The sequence below is a fragment of the Heptranchias perlo genome, chromosome 22 (genome assembly GCF_035084215.1).
Source record: "Heptranchias perlo isolate sHepPer1 chromosome 22, sHepPer1.hap1, whole genome shotgun sequence".
Taxonomy (NCBI): domain Eukaryota; kingdom Metazoa; phylum Chordata; class Chondrichthyes; order Hexanchiformes; family Hexanchidae; genus Heptranchias; species Heptranchias perlo.
This window is the reverse complement of record NC_090346.1, coordinates 5,271,383-5,289,689: the sequence shown is the minus strand read 5'-3', so window position 1 is coordinate 5,289,689 and position 18,307 is coordinate 5,271,383. Positions and strand designations below refer to the sequence as shown.

At 45.6% G+C, this 18,307-nt stretch overlaps 1 protein-coding gene across 1 annotated transcript in view; it reads left to right on the top strand.

Moving 5' to 3' along the window:
• LOC137340892 (uncharacterized) overlaps positions 1-18,307 on the top strand; it is a 54,978-nt gene that overhangs the window by 31,652 nt on the left and 5,019 nt on the right. Inside the window, exons 32-50 of the mRNA XM_068003694.1 lie at positions 29-156; positions 732-865; positions 1,946-2,040; positions 2,809-2,968; positions 4,239-4,258; positions 4,532-4,553; positions 4,654-4,681; positions 4,961-5,042; positions 5,293-5,460; positions 8,483-8,694; positions 10,378-10,472; positions 10,667-10,794; positions 11,480-11,635; positions 12,894-13,093; positions 13,504-13,592; positions 14,037-14,170; positions 14,658-14,782; positions 17,565-17,742; positions 17,841-18,053. Coding sequence (XP_067859795.1) covers positions 29-156; positions 732-865; positions 1,946-2,040; positions 2,809-2,968; positions 4,239-4,258; positions 4,532-4,553; positions 4,654-4,681; positions 4,961-5,042; positions 5,293-5,460; positions 8,483-8,694; positions 10,378-10,472; positions 10,667-10,794; positions 11,480-11,635; positions 12,894-13,093; positions 13,504-13,592; positions 14,037-14,170; positions 14,658-14,782; positions 17,565-17,742; positions 17,841-18,053 — 2,367 coding nt within the window. The remainder of the gene's footprint in view (positions 1-28; positions 157-731; positions 866-1,945; positions 2,041-2,808; positions 2,969-4,238; positions 4,259-4,531; positions 4,554-4,653; positions 4,682-4,960; positions 5,043-5,292; positions 5,461-8,482; positions 8,695-10,377; positions 10,473-10,666; positions 10,795-11,479; positions 11,636-12,893; positions 13,094-13,503; positions 13,593-14,036; positions 14,171-14,657; positions 14,783-17,564; positions 17,743-17,840; positions 18,054-18,307) is intronic.

Below are 18,307 nucleotides of genomic sequence, written 5' to 3'. Positions count from 1 at the left end.
AACTGTGCTTTTAAATCTCTTTCTACAGGTTAAATCCATCATTACAAGATTCCTCCAGTTTGATGGTATTCTAAATGCAGTTTCTTTGAAAGCGATTGGTGGAGCCAACTTATGTATTCTGGATGAAGAGCAGCTGATGACAATTTCAAACTTGACGTAAGTGTCGCATCTTTTCATTGCTAGTTTCCTGATGAGTGAAATGTGGCCATTTCCAACAGAACCAAAGTTAGTCCATCAAGTGACTCGGTGCAATGTAATCATGAAGGAAACAGTGATGAGGAGACACCTGGTAGAACAACTTCACAGCTCACAGAATCCTCTCACTGGCTCAATCACTTCTGCTGTTTGGACATTGAACTTTTCGAGCATGCATTTGCCACAGGTCTGTACCCAGTCCAAGCAGCTGTTCTTTGAATGTGAGCCTTGACAGTGAGTGAACAGACTATTTGACTATGGAAAGCATCACCTCAGAGGCCAATCCTGCCCTCCACTGAAGTCTCCAGGTGAATACACATGCCCTTTCTAACATGAGTCACTGAATTGATATTTTCAGTCAAAGTATGAATTCGGCTGGTAGATATGATTGTGAGTGTGGCACATCTGACACTTTACCACATACTGCCAAAGAATGGGTCGAGCTATTTGGGCTGGAAAGTACAGATCCACGTCCTTTACCTGGTGCAGTTGCAGAAGTGCTAACCAAAATTGACACTGTAAACTTTCCCCCACAGGGATGCAGGAGCTCTGGATCTTTCTGCGTGCACACAATCGAAGAAAAACTTACTTTACAGGCAGGCACTCTCTGCACTGGACTCTCAGCAAAGTAACCCAATCCCCTACTTTCATCTGATAAAGATATACGTTGGTAAGTAAAATGAGGCTTTTCTTTGCTCAGCCAGGTGCCTTGCCTTACAAGGAAACCCATCATCATGTTCCAGGCTTCAAACTAAACTTCTGAGGTGCCCACAGGTCGAGTTTCTGTCTGTCTGATCTGGAGTTCACACTCTCTCACTGCAGGGACACCCACTACTTACCTAAGGTCAGAGGCTCAGATTGGTAAGGTTTAAGGAGCGTCAAGTGTGTGCAGAAATATTGCTGCAGTTTAACCAGCTGTGACATTTAACACCGTTCGTTTTGATGTGTGTTAATTGTTGATGAGTTGATTATATTTCTAATCAAATGTTGATCCAATTATGTTACAATTTGATAAATATCGCAGAAATAACCAGTTAAAACTCCAATGTATTACATAATGATGAACGCTGTTAGAAAAGCAACAATGGCAGAAGAATGATTTCACTGGAATTTTTGTTTCTCTCTGAAGTTGATAGAGCTGGAATTCCAGGAGCCTCACTCCACCATTAGGAGTGCATTGGAGCAGGACTCCTGTCTTAGAAGGACATTGAACCAGTCCCAAATCCTGGCGATCAGGTCATTTTAATATGTGGGGCAGGCTATCCACACCTGTCGAGGGGGCGACAGAGGTCCCTGCCCAATTGCTGGATGGAAAATCTGAGCAGCCCTCTGCCACTCCAATGGAGAAGCCAGATGCCGTCTTGCATCAATTACCTCAGTTGTGCAATGTCTTTGGGAACTGTGGAAGGTCCAGTATGTAACCCAAGCCTGCTCTCACCAAGCATGGGATCCACTGGCCCTTAGATTGGAGTGCTGGGTGGAAGTTCTGAAGCAGCCCCAGAACACTCGCAAACTGCTACTTGGACATGGGGAGGGCCAGCAGATGCGTCACCATTGAAAAATGTTCCAAGTAGTAAACGGGGCAGTATCCAAAGAAATGGTCCAAGGTTTCGCTCCTATTTCCTGGGCCTCCTCTCCCCCCGGCACAAGTGTCCATTTACTCCCTCACCCTACTCTCAAATTTGGCCCGCAATGTGTGGAACTTGCTAAGCTGGAGTGGGCAGGTAAAAAATGTCTCTGTTTTATTCAGGTGGTGCCCCAGCTGATGATCTGAGGACTCTTGCAAATAATAAGGTTAACATGGACTTTGCAACGTTCAAGGGTTTGGATCCTGAAGAAGTTAAGGTATGTACAGTCTGATTATGATGTTCTGGTTGCATTAGTATGGTAGTGGTTCCAGTTTCTTTATCTCACATCTCACCCTGAGCACATGGACTGTACACTGTAACCCTGAAACAGTGCTGCTGATTGGTAGCTTGTTATTGAAGAATTGACCATCAGTGATAGAAATGTGGAGAGAGTAATTGTGTCTGGTCTTACATGATTGAAAAAATAATTAATGGCAAAGCTGCAAAACCCACAGTAAATACTACACACTGTAGAATTCTAAATAATAGACATTTTAGACAAAGAATACAGAGGACACTGGGCATGTGGTTGAAATGATATTGTAAATTGTGAGAACAAAGGTCAAGTGACTTGTTTTCTGGCTGAACTGCTCACGCAAAACAGGGCAGTGTGGTTTTTCGTTTCCCTATTGAAAGATGGGATGAGCACATGTGAGGGCACATGTGAGAGATGGCTTATCTCGATGAAAGCAGAAGGGGATGCTGTTGTTATGCCCTCAAGTAATGCAATCATGTAATTAGATATTGGGCACTACACGTACACTCCTGAACATAAAAAGTGTGGACCACTTACTGGGTTGACCAGCATCACTGAGCACTTGAAAATGATCCGATATACTGCAAATTGATCAATAGTTCAAATCCAACACACCCAGTCCCATCCCAATCTTGATTTCATGTTGTCAAGTCAATAAAGGGCAAGCTTCTGATAAGATGTGAAAGCTGATATGTTGTGCTCATTCATCAAATGGTTTTTCTGTTTCAGAAACTGAATGCCCAGAATCTGATCGACTTGCTTGGATTTAACCTTCAAGCTCTTCAAAGTGGAGTGAATGAAACTGTAGTGATCATTTGGGTGGCTTCACACACACAGTCTGAAGTGAGGAGACTTGGGTTGACTGGAGGAATTCCAGATAATTCATCAGGTAATTACCTCTCTAAAACCTGAAAGTACCATCCTCCAATATCAGTTGTATTTTGTTGCGTACACGAAAACCTCCGTGACATTTTCAACATAATTTCTAGTTGATAACAGTTCTGCACTTTTGGTTTTATTGTCATTTTGTACTAATTTCAGACAAAGCACTTTGATTATAATGTAATAGCCGGATTCCATAGGATTAGCACAGGAAATGCAGTGGCAGGTGCTTTAAGCGGATATCATTCATTGTCAGGCCCGGCCACTTTACAGGACAGTACGTGTCAAACATCAGGGGCTCAATTTTGAAATGATGCTGGGTTGAAATGATGCTGGGGGAGTGAAGGTACTCCCTGCGTAACAAACCCGAATATAAAAAAATCTTAACTTTTCCGACGCGATCGCGATGTAATTGATGATGATTTAAGTTCATTCTGGGTTTCGTGCCCGGCAGCCAGTCTGATTGACAGGCTGGCTGCCGACAGGAGCTGCAACTCCTGGGGACGGGGGAGAGAAAGAGAGAGAGTGAGACATCATCCGGTGATGGAACCGAAGATTGGAGTGGGGAAAGGGGACGATCGGGGTGGGGAGAGGAGAAGATCGGGGGGGCTGGGGAGAGAGGGGAAGATCGGTGGGGAGAGAGTGGATGATCGCGGGCAAGAGGGGGGTATCGGAGAGGCACATCGGGGGCTGTGAGGGATATCGGTGAGGGGGACATCGGAGCAGGGTGCAAAGGTAGGTTGATTTTGTGTTTTAACTTGTTGCAATGGTTTTTTATTGAATTTATGTTGTTTATTTTTGCCTGATTCGGCCTTTCATGCCTGGTTTCACGAGGCGTGAATTGGAAGCTGTGAGAAAGCCGCCCAGGTAAGTTTAAAAATCATTCTAACTACCTAATATGTCAAAAGTAAAGTATCTTAAGTACTTCAATGAAGTACATTTGGTTCTTTAACTCTAATCCCGCTGGGACACAAGTGCGTCTGTGGGGAACTCGGACGTCGGCAGGTTGGAGCCGGATTCCAAACCCACTCTGCATTTTTGCATTTTGCGCAGCCCCCAACGCATCCACAATTTAAGTTTAAAATTGAGCCCCAGGTGTGGACACGTTGTATTATGGGATTGGGTGAGCCGACCAAAGGGAAAACTACACTTCAGAAATGTTTCCTCTTCCTTCTGAGATCAGTAACTGTGAGTGTAGTTTAATATAATGATGTGTGAGAATAATAACATATTATCAGGACTATCTTTCAACAATATCCATTTTTTTTAATTTTCAGAACCCCAAACTGATGACACGGTAAGACAGACTCAACACTTTGTATTTTCAAGGGGATCAATTTTCAATCCAGTTTCGAGCCCCATGTTATTTTTAAAGCCAATATTGTGGTTGAATTTCTGTATTTTTAAATTTACACAGTTGTTTCTTTAAACTTGTGTGGATTATGGAAAAGCCATTAGTTTAATATTTTTTCAAAACCTACAATAATATTTACATATATACATAGTTACAGTTATAATAAATTTAAGATTGCTCACTACTAAACCTATTATTGTGCTTTCTCTTTCTTAGACTGGTAATACCACAGTTAATGGTGAGTGCTTTTTCCACACTGGTTTATTGATATCACCAGATAATTTTAGTATTATAATTCCTACATTGTAACAATATATTTTTTTCTACTTTTCAAACAGCGACAACATTGTGTGCAGCTGTGAACAGGTAAGAACTTGAGGAGAAAACCTTTTCTGTGTTGCTTCAGCCAACAAACGAGGCCCTGGTTCAGTGACCCTGTCAACCTATTGGTGTGTGACTTCACCTGACACTGAGGATATCCAAAGCATCTCGTGTGCATGACTTAGAAACTGTTTGAAAACTTAAAACATAACTTTGATTAGTTTCAAGTCATGTGACATGTTGAGTATTCGATTGAAATTGTTCTGTTGTTTGTTCCTCAGTGTAATGCCTTTCCTAAGAGTAGATTTATTTCTCTCCCCACAGTTCAGCTTTGAATAATTTCCTGAGTGACGTTAACATGACCCAACTCTGCAACTTCAACATTACAGACTACGCATGTGCTGAGGTAAGTTGTGTCACAGTCCAGAGTTTCACACAAGAACGCCTGTGGCAGTTTACATATAAATAAAATAAAGTCGCTGTGGAGCTGCTCCATTCTAAGACTGCATTTTAATGTTTACAATGAGCACATTCAGCAGATATATTAATCAATGCATTGATTGATGGTGGAGTGTTCCTCACTTGTTGATATTTTGCATCAGTGTACTGGGATGCCTTAACCCAACATATGATTTTGTAAATGTATTCCTTTGCAGACTGATCTGCTGCTGGCAGGTTTAAGTAGCGATGCCTTGACGGGTATATTTCACTGCTTCATTGGCCCTAAGGCTCTGAATAGGTCAGATGAAACAGCACTGACCATTTTTGTTCAGAAGCTTGACAGAACCACACTGAATGAGGCCCTGGACAAGTTCAACAACAAGGTAACTAATTATTAACCAGAAATAATTTATAGAGAAGCAAAACAATGCAAACCGTTATTTACGAGCAGTATCAACGATTTCTTTCACATTGCTGTGAAAGGAGAAATATAAAGTCTTCCTGATTTGATTGAGATACCCAAAGATGTGCAGCCTTGGCTGGCTGTCATCACATCGGCTAATGGCCAGCATGTGTTCAGGGCTGGCAGTACTCTGAAGAGAGACCACAGTGGCTGCACAAAATCATAGATACTTTGGGCCCGATTTTAGCACCCGCTCTCGGGTGCGCTCTCGGCGGGGGGGGCCTCGAAAATTGCGAAATGGAGGAGCCCAACCAGATCCCGCCTCGATCCCGCCCACTTCCGGGTTCCACGCTGACGCGCCGGCGTGCGCGCGCAGCCCCCGCTGGTGGGAATCCCGCAGGGAATTAAAGCCAGCAGGATGCCACTTGAGAGTATTTATCTTGCTATTTCAGGTCATTAAATGACCTGATTGAGCTGTTTTTTAAGGAACAGTGGGATTTTACCTTTACCTGAGACTGTTTACCATACTGGGGGAAACACTCTCACTCCAAACGGATGTGTTGCAGCTGTCAGCCTGTGGCAGCTGCAAAGGTCCATTTGACAGGTGGGGTGGGGGGGAGACCCTCACCCATTGCAGGAGGCCACTCTGTCACTTGGGACAAAGTTTGGCCTCCACCACCCTGCTCCTGACGGTCACAGTCACCAGCCTGCACACTTACCTCGGGGTCCGGAGACATGTACCTACCATGCGGACCCCCTCAGATGTACATCGTAGCTGCAGTGATGACCTCCTCGGAGGGCGAACAGCATCACCAGCCTCGCCATCCACGCCGTCCACCTCTGATACGTGGAGCTCCACAACAGAGTGCTGTGACACATCCACCTGCACAGCAGGAGGGAGGGCAACCGCAGAGAGAGATGCGTCGCAGAGGGCACTACCCTCGCCACAGGGTCCACAGACCGAGGCTCAGCCTCCTGGGCCTCTCTGAGCAGCAGTGCACACGGAGGCTCAGAGTCACTCGCCATGCAGCCGTGGACATCTGCAGCCTCTTTCATGCCGAGCTGCTCCCGGCTGGCCCATGCATCATCCTCCTACCTGTCGCTGTCAAAGTCACCACTGCCCTCACGAACTTCTCCTCCGCAGCCTTCCAGGGTGCAACCGGGGACATCGCCAATGTCTCTCAGTCGTCTGCGCAGAAGAGCCCTGCAAATACACCTACACCCACTCTGCAGTGACACAATGGGTGGCATCAGTGGTGGGTCCTCATAGTGATACCCAGGAGCGGGCATTATTGCACAAACCGGACAGGATTCGCGAAGACATGGCAGTAGTGGTGCCAATATAATGTGTGATGTGAGTTGTTCTGAAATTCAATATAGGTAACACCCATGACAAACCCTCAAGCACCCTTGTGCATCCCCTTCATGCTCACGACACGTTTGCCTTACTCTGCCTAATGCACATATGTGATGCATGGCTTGTGGCTGCAGCACAGGTGGTGGCAGGTTGAATGAGGTTGGCCGTGAGAGAGATGCATGAGAGGGTGAGTATGGGATAGAGCCATGAGATTGTATGAGGATTGGGTTGCGTGGTAGTGGCGGGGTGAGTACTGGTGAGGTGAGTAGGTGCAGGTAAGATGAGGATGGGGTTTGAGTGGGTATGAGGGGTGATGTGACAGAGTTGTGTTGGCAGTGCCGAAGGAGATGTGGGGTGGGGGCGGTGATGTGGCAGACGGAGTGTAGGGGAAAGAGTACGTGTTCTCACTGTGGCTGACCTAATGAGGTCATTGGAGCGCCTCCTGCACTGTATGCAGGTGGGTGATTTGTGGGTGGCGCAGTTGACCCCCTCTGCCACCTCGAGCCAGGCCTTCCTGGTGGCGGAGGCGGGCCGCTTCCTCCCGCCCGCCGGGTGGACGATCTCTGTCCTCCCCCTCCTCCTCACCCCATGTATTGATACCTGGGGTGAGGCATCATTAAACTGGGAGCAGCCTTCCCCCTGGGCTGCTCCATGCAGTCATCTTTGCTATTTGTTCCACCATCTGTCATTGGAGGACTGCCCTTTTAAATAGAGCGCCTCCAGATCTTACTGCGCATGCGCAGCCTGCCCGACGCGCAGATCAGCAGCGGGGAACCCGGAGGAGCAGGTAAGTGAATCCAATTAGTGGGTTGCCTGCGACAATCGCGCGGGAAACCCACTAATTTCACCGGGCGCGTTATTCACGCGCCCGCTGGCCCACCCGCCGAGAACCCGCACCCCTGGTAAAATCGGGCCCCTTCTCTCAACATTGACTGCAGCCTCCTTAGAAGCCTATGAAATTTCCTTTCAGATTTATTAGGCTGGTTATAACTGAACCCTGTGTCAGATATTACAGCAAACAGCATTTTGGCTGCCATTCCCGAAATGATGTTCTGTGTTGCAGCCAACGATTGGTGCCTCATTTATGGAATGTCAGAGATGGAGCTATTCATTTTTCAGATGAATCTCTACGTCCTTCTCAGCATTGTGATAGGCATGACATTGTGCATGTTGTTGCACTAACATTCTAACCTTCAAGGTAGGCCCATTGATCTCTGCCCGCATCAACCCCTCTGTTCATGCCAAGGGTGGGGTGCGGGTGTGTCTCTCCATGCCCTGTTACCTGGTGCGGGTCTCGTGTATGTGTGTGTGGCTTTGACTTTTCCTGCATCGCAAGAGTGACTACATTTCAAACAGTAATTTTTTGGCTGTGAAGCTCTTTGAGATACCCTTGCAAGTTGAAAGGTGTTATATAAATGCAATTCCATTCATTGTTATGGTGTGGAGGCTGTGTAATCTGGCTGATCCAGGTGAGAAAAGAGTGTTTTGTTCCCTACACTTGTCTGATTTCATTGCCTGATATTTTGGATTAGAAATGTTCCAATTTGCTTTTTAAGTTCTTCTGTCATGGGAACTATCAGTTTTGAAATCTGTAAAGGAAACTCTTCACTTACTGAGTTTAAACACATGTCATGGTTTGTTTCAGACCCTGAACACATCATCAATTCCCCTGATGACGAAGATCACATTCATGAATGTCCTGTGGGAGATTGTGAAGACCAATGAAAAGTTAACCAGTGCAGGTTTCCTTAGAAAATGGTTCCAGGAACGATTCAGGCCGTTCATTGCTGGCATTTCCCAGTCAGTGCTGAGCCACCTTCTGACAAGAAACATAACCTGTGATGGTTACCTGACAGTGTGAGTGAATTACTCTCTTTTACAATAATCCATTGCTGCATATTCAATTGGAAGAGCAGCCTCTATTTAAACATTTTATATTGTTAATAGTCAGGGAGCACACTTGATACTAACTGCCTTACACGGACTGGGGGAGTTTCAAGATCCAAATTCAATGCAGTCACAAGTGAGGCTGACTGCCCTGCGGTGATTTTACAATCCTATCCCCTTTGGGACTGTCCCAGATCAGGCGTACTTCTCAGGCATTCACTCTCAACCCAAGGTCGAGGTAGCCAAATCCTAAAGACACTGACTGGGTCTGAAGGTCTGGTCTTTCTCGCCCCAAGGGAAAGGGACCACCTGAGAATATTACTGTCCTCCAGATAGCGTTTTTAGCAAGTTCCTGCCAGATTGTAATATCCCGGATATTGTGAGGGTCGGGGATTTCTCCTCAGTGATGTACCTCTTCACCAAAAGAGTGCATGGAGATGGGGTTCATGAGTTAGTGATTACAGAAGACTGCGAGACAATATATAAAAACTGTACAGAGGTTTATTGATGAAACAATTTGCAGTCGGCAGCTGGTGAGACTGGTCAATCGCAACATCAACAGTTCCTTAAAAAGGTTAAAAATTATAATTGTTAAATGTATTCAGACAGGATATCCATCAATTGTCAAGGTAGCTTTTACCTTAAATCCCTGAGTTGTAGAAGACTATAGAGTCACCTTACTCTGATAGTCGAGAGATGCTTCAGCCCTTCTAATGGAATCTAAAAAACTTGAGTTGAGCTCTCCGAATTTATACCATTTTTCCCGATTATTTCATCTTGGCTGTGAGCATTCTTGTTGACAAGGCTCTTGTTGAATAACTTGGTTTCAATTCTTACTTATTAATATTAATCAAAACTCGTTACATTTTAGCTGACTGCTGTTTTTCTTCAGCCTATGTTCATTGTAAAGAGTTATTTCAAGTACTGGTTAAAGGTAGGTGCCCTTGAGCCAGCTGCTGTTTTCAGCTTTTTGCTTATCTGTGTTCCATTGTGTAGGGTTAGTAAGGAATGCTCTAAGGTAGGCCCTCTTGACCGTAACTGCCGTTTTCAGCTTTTTGCTTTTATGCAGCAAATGATTATTTAAAAATGTTAAAAGTTTGTTGTAAAAGGTCTTCAAATGATTATTAAAAGTAGGTTCCACTTGTCCCCAAATTCCTTCACAGACCAGTGTGTCAGTATTGCTCGGTCTCGGCCTCATGCTTTTCCTGCTGGTAATTCAGAATCCAGTAAGATAGTGGAAGAAGTGCCTCCATTGTATGAAAACTTCTGCTTGACATGTGTATGCTGTATGAGCCCCAAGAATTAGATTGTTTTAGAGCTGGTCACAGACACTGAAATATTTCAGCCATGTCTATAGGCTTCTTTAGCAGCCTAATGTGTCAGAGGTTGCCTCTTGGCTGTGGAATTATACTCCAGTAAAGAGACAGACCTTCTGAAGAAGAGATGAGAAAAAAAGAGCTAAAAAACGGAGTTTTTTCAGCCCATTTTGGAACTGATCCCTGTGAGAGGTTCATCACAATGGGATTGATACTGGGATCAGCTTTCAGTTACTGACCCCAGACCTGAAGGATTCTAATATTGTTCTCCGCCAGAGGAAAGATTACTATAGATCTGACATCTAATAAATAATACTATCAATTTTTATCCATTTAGCGTAAAAGGACTCGATCATGGATTCAGGGAGATGCCAAGTGGAACAAGAGAGACTGTGCTGAAAGTGTGGATCCTTGGTTACCTCAACACCACAGGTAGGCTAGAAAGGCAGCTGTGAACGAAGGAGAACATGAAATGAGGTTTTGGTTCTGATACTTTAATGATCAGTTATTCAATTACTCTACCTATGTTACCATGCTGCATAGTTTGGTTTTCAGATGTTTATAATTAATGAGACGTTGACACCTATGTTTGCAAATTGACGGAATATTTTCTGTTTTTCTCCCAGCATTCCCACTTCGTTGTTATGAAAACAACAGTTTTGTTCTCTACCTGAACAGCTATTTCCAAAAGTTCTCCGAGTTGCTAACTCTGACGGATGCATTTTTCCTGCTTCCTTCCAATCGTGTTGTTGAGGTAAAAACAAACCGATTGCTCTTGTGAAATGGGGTGGGTGTCTTATGTTTGCAGGTCAGTATTACTTACCTGACATTCCAGTTGCAACTGCAATGAATCAGGCAGTTTTAGAGTGTGTCTTACCCTGGATGAAGCCCGAGAACACTGGGTCTGATTTGAACTCCCGGCAAGTTTTGGGCAGCTGGATTGCGAAGTGCGTTAGAAACTCGCCCGCTTGAGCAGAAAATAGGTCCAGGGTATTTTCCCAAACAGCTTCATGGGGGAAAAAAACTATTTTCCCATCCTTCAGACTCCTGCACAATGTGCTTGTTGGTGACTGAGAGACCAGGGAAGTTACCTTTGTGCAAGCACTGTGACACGTTTCTACAACGAGCACAGTAGTGCTGCACATTGACCAGTTCTGTTATTTTCCCTGTTGCCCTGAGAAGAAGCCCCTTATGTCCAACTAGCACCTCCCCTGGGGGTTGAGTCAGCATTGTGAACTACTCAGGACCAAGCTTGTGAGTGTGAAGCCAAGTCAAACTAGTCTGTAACACATTATAGGATAACAGGATTAACAGTGGCCATGGTTGTCATTGATATTTTACAAGTTTAATTTGGTGGTGTCCGTGCATTCAGCTGTTTTACACAGTCTGCTTCTGGTTATTTACATGAAGTTGAGAAATTCCCTATTGTGTTTCTACAGGTGTTGAATGTCACTGATCCCAGTGATTTGGCTGATGTGCTGAGCAGGCCTGGATTCATCAATGACAACAAGATTCTGACCACAGTGTTAATCCATATCCAACCCATCCAGAATCTGGCTATATTTACAGATGAATTCAATCAAAAAAGCCGCGATGTGAGCTGCAAATGTTATTTTCACTTTTCCGATCACAGGATGTAATGTAGATAAACTGTAGTGGTTTAAACAAAATGGTGCCTGTTACTCCGGAGCAGCGTGTGTGTGGGCTGTGATCCTCGAGTATTAATCGGAGGTCTAAGTGCCTCTTTAATCGGAAGACAAGGATGTGTGTCAATGAAGGTCTGGATGCTTTGCCTGTACATTAACAAGTGCACGTAGACAAGGTATAGCAGGGTGTGCAAGGATTGTGGAATTTTTTTTCTCTTCTGCCCATTTCTGATCCACAACATCCTCAGCTGGCAGAAATCTGGGGATCACATCAATGTTTTGAATGGTTTCCCATTGTCAAATACAAGGGGGGGAGTTTTAACCCCGAAGAACGGGTTGGTTGGGGGAGGGTGGAAAGTTAAAATGAATGCTTTTTCCAGTGGGACCACAACCCGGCTCCAATGCGCCCACTTCCGAGTTTAACAGAGGTGCGTTTGGATGCGTGCGAGTAACCTACTCGCTGGGGACAGGTCCCTAATTAGTGCAGGTGGGTGGGGAGTTATTTGAGCCATTAATGTTATTATGAGATGTTAAGCCTTTTTAAATTGATTTTAAGAAACTTTCAAATTTAATACCTCCAGCAAAAGCTGCCCGGGTCTCGTGAATCTCGCCAGTGTAATGGAGGCGAGAAGGGCCAGATCCATGAGATAGGTCCCTTTATTGCACTATTGGTGGGCCAGGAAGAACAAGAGTGCTTCCCCACGGCTCACCAAGCGTACCTATTAAAGACCCCACGATCAGCCGAGCACCCCCACCCCGCCCACATGATGTCTGACTTCCCCCCACCCACCATGTCCGACTTCCCCCGGCACTCTTCCCGCCTCTGAGTAAATATCAGGGCCACAGGTGCAGTGGCTGGACAAAATATCTCATCTGCAGCACTGACAGTGAGATCACACTCACACAAGAAAACTCACCAACAGTGCCGGGGTGTGGAGATGGGGAGGCTGGGGGGCTATGGGGAGTGTGGTGGTTACAATTTAAGTTGGTGGATCAGAATCAGAGAATGGTAATTTCTGAGGCTTTAAAACAAAGCCTAAGTCTGATGGTAACAAATGCTCAGTCCTAGTTTCCAGTTTCGGAAAAATAATCTTCACTCATGGATCGACTTGGTAGAATCACAGGGCAAGCTGAGGTAATCTTTATCATCATGTTACATTTGCAGTATATGGTTTTAAAACAAGACTATTTCCTTTTCCTTTTGCAGAGTAATCTGTCAGCGGCCAACCGAGCTGCCATCATAGAGGGTCTATGGCCTCAGTTTGCCAACAGCCTGCCTGCACTCAATGACACAGAGGTGGATCAATGGCTTAATGTCAGACTAACTCCATATCTTCCGTTTATCACCACCCCACTTTTGTCATCCAACATCACCCTGAGAGTGCAGTGCCTTTCCTACAGGAAAATGTAAGTACAGTCGCATCCATTCCGAATTTATCTTCACACGAGCAAATTCTAGCAATGTCCTGAGTAAATCGTTCTCCTGGATTAGTTTGCTCATTACATCAGCAGAGCGCTACAGCTGAATGATTGTAACTGTGAAACTGTCATATGGTTTGACAAAGAATATTTAATGTCCAGGTTGCTGGTGGACATCATCTATACTCAGGACAGAGGGGAAAGGAGAGAATGAGGTTCTTCAAATACACCACACACACACACACACACACTCTCTGTCTTGAAGTTTGGGAATGGTGTACTCTTTTGCTTCTATCAATTAGTCTTCATTTCTATTGCATTGCTTTAAATTGAACTTTTCAGTAATTGAACTCGATCTGACGATGAAATTCTAAAATGTTATTAAATTTCACCTTTAGTGTGAGAACGTTGAGTGCTCGTTACAGTGACTTTACCTCGGACAAACAGAAAGAAATCTACAGTGGGATCAAAGTTTATCTACAACAAGGTGAAGTTACACTCTTTTGTTTTAAAGCCTCAGAAGTGGGTCTATTATTACTTGCCTTAGACGAGGGAAGTAAAAAATCAGCCAAGGTTCTCACTGCTCATCGCCATCCGGGGACCTTTACTGCAAATGGTGCCTGAGTGGTTGAGCAGTGAAGACAGGACTCAGCTGACTTGTGATGCCCTCTGCAATCAAGAAGCCTGCTGACACTCGTTAAAAATTGCAGAGTAGTGCCAGGCCGCTGACACCCATGGAACTGTACCCCAGCAAGAGTCACTATCATGGGGTGGGGTGGAGAAAATTGTTTTAAATTTTGCGATAATTCTCGAGGGGGGAGGTGAGAATCCCTTTTGGCAGATAAAATTGTGAGGAATTTGTAACATGGTTTTAAAACATTTGAGACACAATTTTATTTCGGGTTAATATTAGAATTATTTTATGTAACAGGTCCCAAACCGAAATGCTATAATGTGAATGATCCAGCCCTGAACTCCACTGCTTGGTTTGCTCAATATCTGGGACTATATATGAACCAAATATCACTGGCTGATCTTCAGTCTTTCTCTGATAGTGAAACACAGGTACGTATTTTCCTTTTACTCCAAGATTGGGATGGTAAATGATTGGGTTCTCTGGGGAACTGAACTGTTCTCAAAGATCTGGTGATATGAAGGTCTGATTACATGAAAAATCTGCTCTGAATTATGTTGAAACTAATTTAATAGTTTGCTTCCTATGGGATGTACATCCGTGTTGGGTAGTGGTGCAAACCAGGAGATAGCGAATTGGCAACCCGTTTGAAGTCAATAGAAAAGATAATTGGGCGGGGTGCGAAATGAGCTTCCCCTCACGATCGCCCATCTTGCGTGACCCCCCAAATTGAATTTATACCTCTGCCGGCTTTTATGTTAGGAGTTTGGCACTAATGCCACTGTGGAGTGTTCGAATCCATGTTCACTACAATTGTGTGTCTCAGCAACACGAACCTTAACGTTTCATTGTTCAGAAAATAGAACAAACATTACATCATTGGGTCAATATTTCTAATTTCTCCCAAACTTTGTACAGCTTCAAGAATTCACTGCAAACCCTGAAAACCTGGCACTTCTCGCAAATCTGACGTTATCCACTGAAATCTCAAAGGTCTTCCTCACGTTGCTGTTTAAAAACAATCCAAATGTTAAGGTTTCAAGGTACGCCTTTGATGGTTCATATTTTCCCAACATGAGTTGTGAAATGGGAGATTCTGTTCATAATCTTTATGGATCTGAAACAAAGAGATAGAAACTGCATTCTAAAATTGTTGGGCAGGGGTTGCAGGGAAGTAGAAGAGTGGGCACATGGGAAATGGTCCATCAGGGGCTGAAGGCTGAAGCGGGGGTGGGTGTGCAGGATGCCCGCAGGTAAGAGGACAAAGGACCGAGTGGAATGTGGACTGGGCAGCCAGTGGACATCATTGATTAATTGCTGGAAGCACATTGAAAAAGAACAGAGTTAAAAACTTAAAAGTAACATTTTTTAAAGACTTAATGGATAAAAAAAATAGCTTAAAGTTGGTGGGAGCAGATTGCTGCGGAATTTCAAGGCCCAAGGGCCCGATTTTACCAGGGTTGCGGGTTCCCGGCGGATGGGCAAGCGGGCGCGTTGGTAACGCGCCCGGTTAAATTAGTGGGTTTCCCTTGCGATCGTAGCAGGCAACCCACTAATTGGAGCCACTTACCTGCTCCTTCGGGTTCCCCGCTGCTTGTCTGCGCGAGGGCGCAGCCCGCCCGTCAGCTGGAGGCGCTCTATTTAAAGGGGCAGTCCTCCACTGACAGATGCTGCAACAAATAGCAAAAATTACAGCATGGAGCAGCCAAGGGGGAAGGCTGCTCCCAGTTTAATGATGCCTCACCCCAGGTATCAATACATGGGGTGAGGAGGAGGGGGAGGACAGAGATCTTCCACCTGGCGGGCGGGAGGAAGCGGCCCGCCTCCGCCACCAGGAAGGCCTGGCTCGAGGTGGCAGAGGGGGTCACCTGCGCCACCAACATATCGCCCACCTGCACACAGTGCAGGAGGCGGTCCAATGACCTGAGTAGGTCAGCCACAGTGAGTACACGTAGTCTTTCCCCTACACTCCGTCTGCCACATCACTGCCCCCACCCCACATCTCCTTCAGCACTGCCAACACTACTCTGTCACATCACCCCTCAGACCCACTCAAACCCCATCCTCATCTTACCTGCACCTACTCACCTCGCCAGTATTCACCCCGCCACTACCACGCAACCCAATCCTCATACAATCTCATGGCTCTATCTCATACTCACCCTCTCGTGCATCTCTCTCATGGCCAGCCTCACTCAACCTGCCACCACCTGTGCTGCAGCCACAAGCCATGCATCACATATGTGCAGTAGGCAGCATAAGGTAAACGTGTCGTGAGCATGAAGGGGATGCACAAGGGTGTTTGAGGGTTTGTCATGGTTATTACTTATATTGAATTTTAGAACAACTCACATCACACATTATATTGGCTCCACTACTGCCATGTCTTCGCGAATCCTGTCCGGTTTGTGCAATAATGCCCGCTCCTGGGTATCACTATGAGGACCCACCACTGATGCCACCCATTGTGTCACTGCAGAGTGGGTGTAGGTGTATTTGCAGGGCTCTTCTGCGTAGACGACTGAGAGACATCGGCGATGTCCCCGGTTGCACCCTGGAAGGCTGCGGAGGAGATGTTCGGGAGGGCAGTGGTGACTTTGACAGCGACAGGTAGGAAGATGGTGCACGGGCCAGCCAGGAGCAGCTCGGCATGAAAGAGGCTGCAGATGTCCACGGCTACATGTCGAGTGACTCTGAGCCTCCGTGTGCACTGCTGCTCAGAGAGATCCAGGAGGCTGAGCCTCGGTCTGTGGACCCTGTGGCGAGGGTAGTGCCCTCTGTGACGCATCTCTCTCTGCGGTTGCCCTCCCTCCTGCTGTGCAGGTGGATGTGTAACAGCACTCTGTTGTGGAGCTCCACGTGTCAGAGGTGGACGGCGTGGATGGCGAGGCTGGTGATGCTGTTCGCCCTCCGAGGAGGTCATGACTGCAGCTACGGCGGCCCCCATCCACAAGATGTACATCTGAGGGGGTCCGCAAGGTAGGTACATGTCTCCGGACCCCGGGGTAAGTGTGCAGGTTGGTGACTTTGACCGTCAGGAGGAGGGTGGTGCAGGCCAAACTTTGTCCCAAGTGACAGAGTGGCCTCCTGCAATGGGTGAGGGTCTCCCGCCCCCCCCCCCCCCCCCCCCACCACCTGTCAAATGGACCTTTGCAGCTGCCACAGGCTGACAGCTGCAACACGTCCATTCGATCTGGGACTGTTTCCCCCAGTTTGGGAAACAGTCCCATGTTGTTCAAAAATCACACACAGTCCCTTAATCAGGTCAGTTAATGACCTGAAATAGGTAAATAAATACTGTCAAATGGAACCCCGCTGCCTTTAATTGCACGCCGGCGCGTCAGCGGGGAACCCAGAAGTGGGCGGGATCCGTTTGGGATCCTGGATTTTCCGATTTTCGAAGCACCCCCGCCGAGAACGCACCCGATAGCGGGTGCTAAAATCGGACCCCAAGTCTCTATCAGCTTTATTTTATTGACTGTTCAAAGATGTAAACATTCTAGTTACTGACATCTGTGAGACAGAAAGAGGGAGAGAGAGAGAGAAAGAGTTCTCTTTGTCATAATTTCAGTTCTTTTTAAATATAAATAAAGTTATTTCAACTTTGAAATGAAATAAAATATTTTTGGGGAAAACACAGGGTAAGATGGGCAATGGAGAAAATATGCAGTTTGAGATGGGAGTGGGTGATGAACCGCCATAAAATATTCTTCAACACTCTGGGAAATTATTTAAACATCTTATTTGCAACAAATCTTCCTGTAGCTATAGGGTACGGTTCTGAAAGATATACTAATACAATCTGTGACTGACATTCTTTTACAGTCTGCCAAACTCCCTGGTTTGCTTCATTACCGACACTAATCTACTTCAGTCCTTGACTGCACAGCAAGTCTTGGTTGTAATCGGAAAGATAAACCAAGTGTGTGGGCTGAACGTGCCACCTAACACAACTGCCAATGGAACGTTACCTGCAGAAGGTCCAACAGATGAACAACTGAAGGTAAGTAGGAAAGATTCGCTGCAAAAAATTGTGACTTTACTTGAAACGTATGCTCAGAAAGACATCCAGTATTAAGGCTAGTTTTGTTTCTTTTTCAGCTGTCGATAGCTTTAGTGAGCAAAATTGACAACTTTTCAGTCAGCACTTTGAATTCTTTGGGACAAACAGCTGTTGGACTATCAGTGTCACAGGTTGGAGATATTGATGGGAACACTCTGGAGCAAGCCCTGCCAAGCCTGGGTAATGTCAGAGGCTGGAACATTGGCCAGGCCAATGCAATTGTAACCAAGTTACTCAGAAATGGCTTCCAGGTAAGAGCTGAATAAATCAGAAATTAATTTAATTATATTGATAAATGGCTGAATGAAATTAATGAACGATTCATAATCTCAAAAGACAATAGCATCTGATGTGTGTTAGTTTACCAGTTTAGTGGCTGTATTTGAGATAACTGCTTTTCCAGGTTCCTGTGTGGTACATCATGCAAATGTAAAACCTTTACAGATGATGGCCGGCGCGGACACGATGGGCCGAAGGGCCTCTATCCGTGCTGTATGACTCTATG